General features: G+C 31.3%; 1 protein-coding gene and 1 pseudogene across 1 annotated transcript; one reads left to right on the top strand and one right to left on the bottom strand.

The window, feature by feature from the left end:
* Positions 1-1,327: 1,327 nt before the first annotated feature.
* LOC111616780 (atrial natriuretic peptide receptor 2-like) lies at positions 1,328-2,931 on the bottom strand. Its single transcript, XM_023358146.1, has 3 exons — positions 2,468-2,931; positions 1,621-1,698; positions 1,328-1,537 (listed from the first exon to the last, which is right to left on the bottom strand). Exons 1-3 carry the CDS (start codon positions 2,489-2,491, stop codon positions 1,388-1,390), a joined length of 252 nt encoding a protein of 83 aa, XP_023213914.1. The 5' UTR covers positions 2,492-2,931; the 3' UTR covers positions 1,328-1,387.
* A 981-nt stretch (positions 2,932-3,912) lies between these two features.
* LOC111616778 lies at positions 3,913-4,475 on the top strand (annotated as a pseudogene).
* Positions 4,476-4,946: the final 471 nt, after the last annotated feature.

Below are 4,946 nucleotides of genomic sequence, written 5' to 3'. Positions count from 1 at the left end.
CCAATAAATCGAACAATATGATCGTGATGTAAATTTATTGGGCCACTGGTGGGCTTGATTTGTGTCACTGTACGGAGATTTTTTGACACTGTATTCATGATTTACATATTTTTTAAAAAATCAAATCTAACAATATTCATTAAATCTTAATGGCAAATAATTTATTTATAATTATAATAAGAATGAGAATGTTCCCTCCCATGAGAATGTTCTTCTCCCATGAGAATGTTCACCTCCCATGAACATTCTCATGGGAGGTGAGGTACGTCATGAGAATGTTCACTAAGGCCAGCAAAGATATTCCCACAAACAACCGAAAGGGATTTCCTAAATAAAACCAAGAGGTTCTCCGGATGGGACTGAGAATACTGACCATGGATACGAGAGTCAACAACTGTGTGCTTCGCATTCTCCGCCATTGGAGAGTCCGATAGAACTCTGATTCGCCGAAGCGACGAACTCGAGACAATATCATCCTACGAACATCACATTCTGTCCGGACACTATGCGTCAGATTAGTTTTTAAGGACCAAAGGAGATCTCTGTCTTACGTAACATGTCTTTTGTATATTAATAAACGGGTATTAAATGTAAGCAGAGTTCGTGCCTCTGTGTCTAACGCCACTACTTTCCATACGCAGTTCACACCTTCTCGCCATCTTGAACGATACATCCTCCTAAATTAAGGGCGTGTCGATCTCAACGCTAAGAAATATCGGGTCCGTGATAAGATATCACGGGGTCCTCCACAAAGATATCACTAAACAAATTTGATATCAAATGCTTTGAGTTATTATCTTTATATTGTAAGGTATTGTATTAAATATAATATAATAATAAAAGCTAATATTCGTGTATATTCCGTTTTTATGAAGTAATATTGTGTTTTTCTTCTTTTAATTAATGAATTTTTCAAAAATGGTAAATAATTCTACCTAAATATAAACGATTATTCATGTAATTATACAGTATGTTTTGTTTTAATCTCAAGATTAAACACACTTCATTCTATAGAATTATACTCAACGAGTGTAAATCTTTGGGATAAACGGCTAAGTTGTCCGGCTGAATTTGCCACAATTATATCCATTACGAGTGAGTCTGATTCGCAATAATGACTCTATTACAGCACAGCAATGAGATATGCCAGTGATGTCCCCCAATTTGCCCATGACAAGTTATTATAACCTGAATCAAATCGGAAGACCTATCTATCATAGTTTCGGTCATATCCAGAATGGGAATGACCGAGACAAGACTAACATATCGAGGTGATCCTATCAACGAAAATTTCTGAGCCGATTCAGATTAAATTCCTGGTCTCTCAGAGTAGCAAACTGATGCTTCTGTCAGATTGACTATCTTTTAGTTTTAAAAAACAAAGTATTTAGAGGTAAATTTGATTATTTTTTACTAGCAGATAATTTCTTACTTGTAAACTTCCTCGAGGACAATATTCTGTTAATAGACAACAATTAGGAGGTTCCACACACGATCCAATAAATCGAACAATATGATCGTGATGTAAATCTTTCATCTATAAAACAAATATCATCTGAAAAGTTGAATATAAATATTAAAGAATATTTAAAAATCTTTTAAAATTTTATTTTGACAGACCTTCTTGAATTCCAAAAGAAGTGGTCTAGTTAATTCGATTCGAGATTTGTTAATCGGTTTGATAGCTACAATAGCACCCTAAAAATAAATTATTTTAATTGTTTATACTTTTTCACTTAATTTAAAATATTTAATAATAAAATAATCAGTTTAAAATAAATTTTTCAATAAAATATTTATGTTAATATCTCAATCCATAATTATTACAATAATTACAGTTATAGCTAAATTTTTCACTTCTGTATCTAAACAATTTTGATTGAATATTAAAATAAAATAAAGTTACATCAAAGGAGTGAAGATAATTGTTAAATAAATATTATAGGCCTAAATATAATTTTCTTTTGGCCAGTATGATATGGTATAGTCAATGCTACTGTATCATATATTTTCAGAAATGTTTTATAACAATGAGCTTAGGGGAAACAGAACAATCATTCGCTTTACCATAGTTTCCATAACGATAATTGTTTCATTATTCAATTAGTTAAAACCCATCGATGTCGGTCTAAAACGTTGCAAGAAAAATGATCAAGAAGATTAAAAAAATTCTGATTATATTTTATTTTATTAGAAAATTATTCTAAAAATATATTGCTAACATCATTGTTACTTTCATCTTTTTTGATCATCTTCAGGAACCTATTTACACAATAGAATTCTCAGAATGTAAACATTCGAATATTCAATTCCGTTAAATTTAAATAAAATTCTAATGTTTTAAGTTTAATGAAATCTATTTCGTAAACAACCGAACTCCTATACTGTCTCTGATACAATTTCCCCAATAATTTTATAAAAGTTGCTATTATTAAATCTGTAAATCTTGTTAAAGAGTGGTTCTCACTTCCACGACACTCTGGTATGTCATGAGCTTCTAATGGGAATACCACCAAATTTCGAAATATCATTTAAGAATGCTAATTTTTATACAAAAAAATGATGATCTTCAAATAGTTCAGCCATTAATATTGAGGGAATCGGGAACAAATTCAGATGGCTCGAAAACCCCAAGAATTTCTTGGCAGGAAGTCCATTAGGGATATATTGGATCCCTTCCCTCACCACTCGGTCGTCCCTTGGCCGAACTCTCAATAGGCTTGATAATAAGACCCTTCTAGCGACCACAAGGCGGAGAGTAAAATAAAATAAAATAACTCATATTTCATTATATGAAGTAGATATAAGGATATGTATTTGATTCAACACCAACTCGGTACGTTAACAAAAATTATGGTATAATATTACGCTTAAGAAGATTATGAGTTGTATTAAGATCGGAAGGTGTCTTATATCTTCTAGTCTTAATTCTTTTCAATTGATTTTTATTTCTTTTCTCGAAACCTTCTCAGCGAGTGTCATTATTATGTCTTTCTTACACTATCTAATGTATTCTCTCAATCTAGAATCTAAATTTATAGTTAAATTATGAATNTGGGCCCGGCGTTGCTCGGGCAAAAGTAACGATAACTAAGATAAAGATTATTACGTTACAGTCAACCTTACCTGTTTTCACAGAATGCAAGAATTGAGTCCCCTTCTTTCCAGACTAATTAGAGAACTTTTAGATGGTTGTAAAAATATGTTCGATTTCCCGCAAAAACGAAAAAAACTGCATCTGCGTATTGCACGTCGCTTTCTCTTAACAATTCCATTGTTACGTAACACTTCCATTGTTGACACTTTCATTGTTACTTAGCACTTCCATTGTTACTTAGCACTTCCATTGTTACCTAACACCGCCATTGTTACTTAACACTTCCATTGTTGATGGAAGACTTAATCCTGTCTTTCTCCCCCCGGGGGGAATTTCGAAAAATCCCTTCTTAGTGTGCGTTTGCGTACCCTATCTGTGTACCAAATTTCAACTTTCAATTCCTAACCGTTTGGGCTCTGCGCTTATTATTATTATTATCAACTCGTCTCGATTATATATATAGATGAGGTCATTCATCAATTCTGCAATTTTACCCATCATGTAACCCTTAATTGTTACTTGCTCTCAGTATAGTAATTTATACTGCTTTAATTTCCTACCTCAATTATACGACGGATTAATTAATATTAATTAATTAATAATTATTATAATTAATAAATATTTAAGTTATATTTCTATGTCTTTTTAATGTCAGCATGAAAAGAACATACTCTAGAATTCCCACTAATTGTAGTCTTATTTACTTATTCCGTTTTAATGTTACTTTATAAATTCGATATGTTTCGGATTCGTTATTTATTTCTGGCTTTATTGACGTAATTATACTATACTATTATTAGTCCCACTATTGTTAATATAACAAAATTAATTTTTGTAAACGTGCATCGAATTGTTTAATAAAACTGAATCCAACATGGCTTTGTATCCGTTCGATTTTCTTAAGAAAGATAATGAATTAATTGTGGAACATATGCAAATTGATAACTCCGTAGTAAAATTGTGTACTACAAAACTTCAGACACTCGGTATTCCCGTTTATTCATATGCACGTTTGAAAGGCAGGAATGGGAGAAAAACGCTTTGCATAGCCATGTCAGATTCAACGTGTCCTTTTGATAACATCAGAATGAATCAATACGTAAGAAAAAAATTACGAGTCAAAGTGGGGGAGATCGTCCGAATTTATACGGTAAACGATATCGATTATGGAAAAAGAATTCATGTTTTACCAATCGACGATACAATACGAGGAATGAATTGTCAACTTTTCGACGATTATCTGAAACCATACTTTCAGGGGGCATATAGACCAGTATATAAAGGAGACTTGTTTCTTATTAAAGGCCCTCAAGGAAATGTCGAGTTTAAAATAATTGCGGTCGATCCCGATCCCTTTTGTATCGTCGNTAATAGATAATATATATATTTTTAATAATATAATAACTTTTTGACAGAACAATAGAAATTACATATAAAGAGAGAATAATTGTATTGTTAAAATGATTACATTGATAAATGAATCATATTGTAGTCATCTTCAAGGATTCTTCAAGGATTTAAACTTTTTAACACTAAAATATTTTAGAAAGTGGCAATCGTTTATCAATATAGTTAGAATGTCGCTCGTTTCTCTTTATTAAGATGCCTTTATGTCTATTGTCTAACCATCTGATTAGATCCATGATAATTTCCATTACATTAAACTATGTCAAGTTGATAATAATGAAATACAATATAGCAAATGCTCACTTAACGTCGTTTTGTTATTACATTCTTGAGAAAAGATACATTTGTAATCATTTAAAATTATTGCTGTTGAATTTTCTTTATAAACAATAAAATTGATTAAATGCTGGACGTTTAAAACATAATCTAATGTGAAATTTAA

The sequence above is a fragment of the Centruroides sculpturatus genome, unplaced genomic scaffold (assembly GCF_000671375.1).
Source record: "Centruroides sculpturatus isolate CEXI.00-Female unplaced genomic scaffold, Cexi_2.0 scaffold3963, whole genome shotgun sequence".
Lineage (NCBI taxonomy): Eukaryota > Metazoa > Arthropoda > Arachnida > Scorpiones > Buthidae > Centruroides > Centruroides sculpturatus.
Note: the sequence above shows the minus strand (reverse complement) of the source record. Positions and strands in the feature narration are given on the sequence as shown.

What these genes read in the sequence shown, in the direction of transcription:
- LOC111616780 (XM_023358146.1), bottom strand. Translation starts at nt 2,491, where the DNA reads ATGACATACCAGAGTGTCGTGGAA. An exon ending in CATACCAGAGTGTCGTGGAA is followed by an intron (nt 1,699 to 2,467) that starts GTGAGAACCACT and finishes ATTTATTTTTAG; the next exon opens with GGTGCTATTGTAGCTATCAA. An exon ending in TTCTTTTGGAATTCAAGAAG is followed by an intron (nt 1,538 to 1,620) that starts GTCTGTCAAAAT and finishes TTTGTTTTATAG; the next exon opens with ATGAAAGATTTACATCACGA.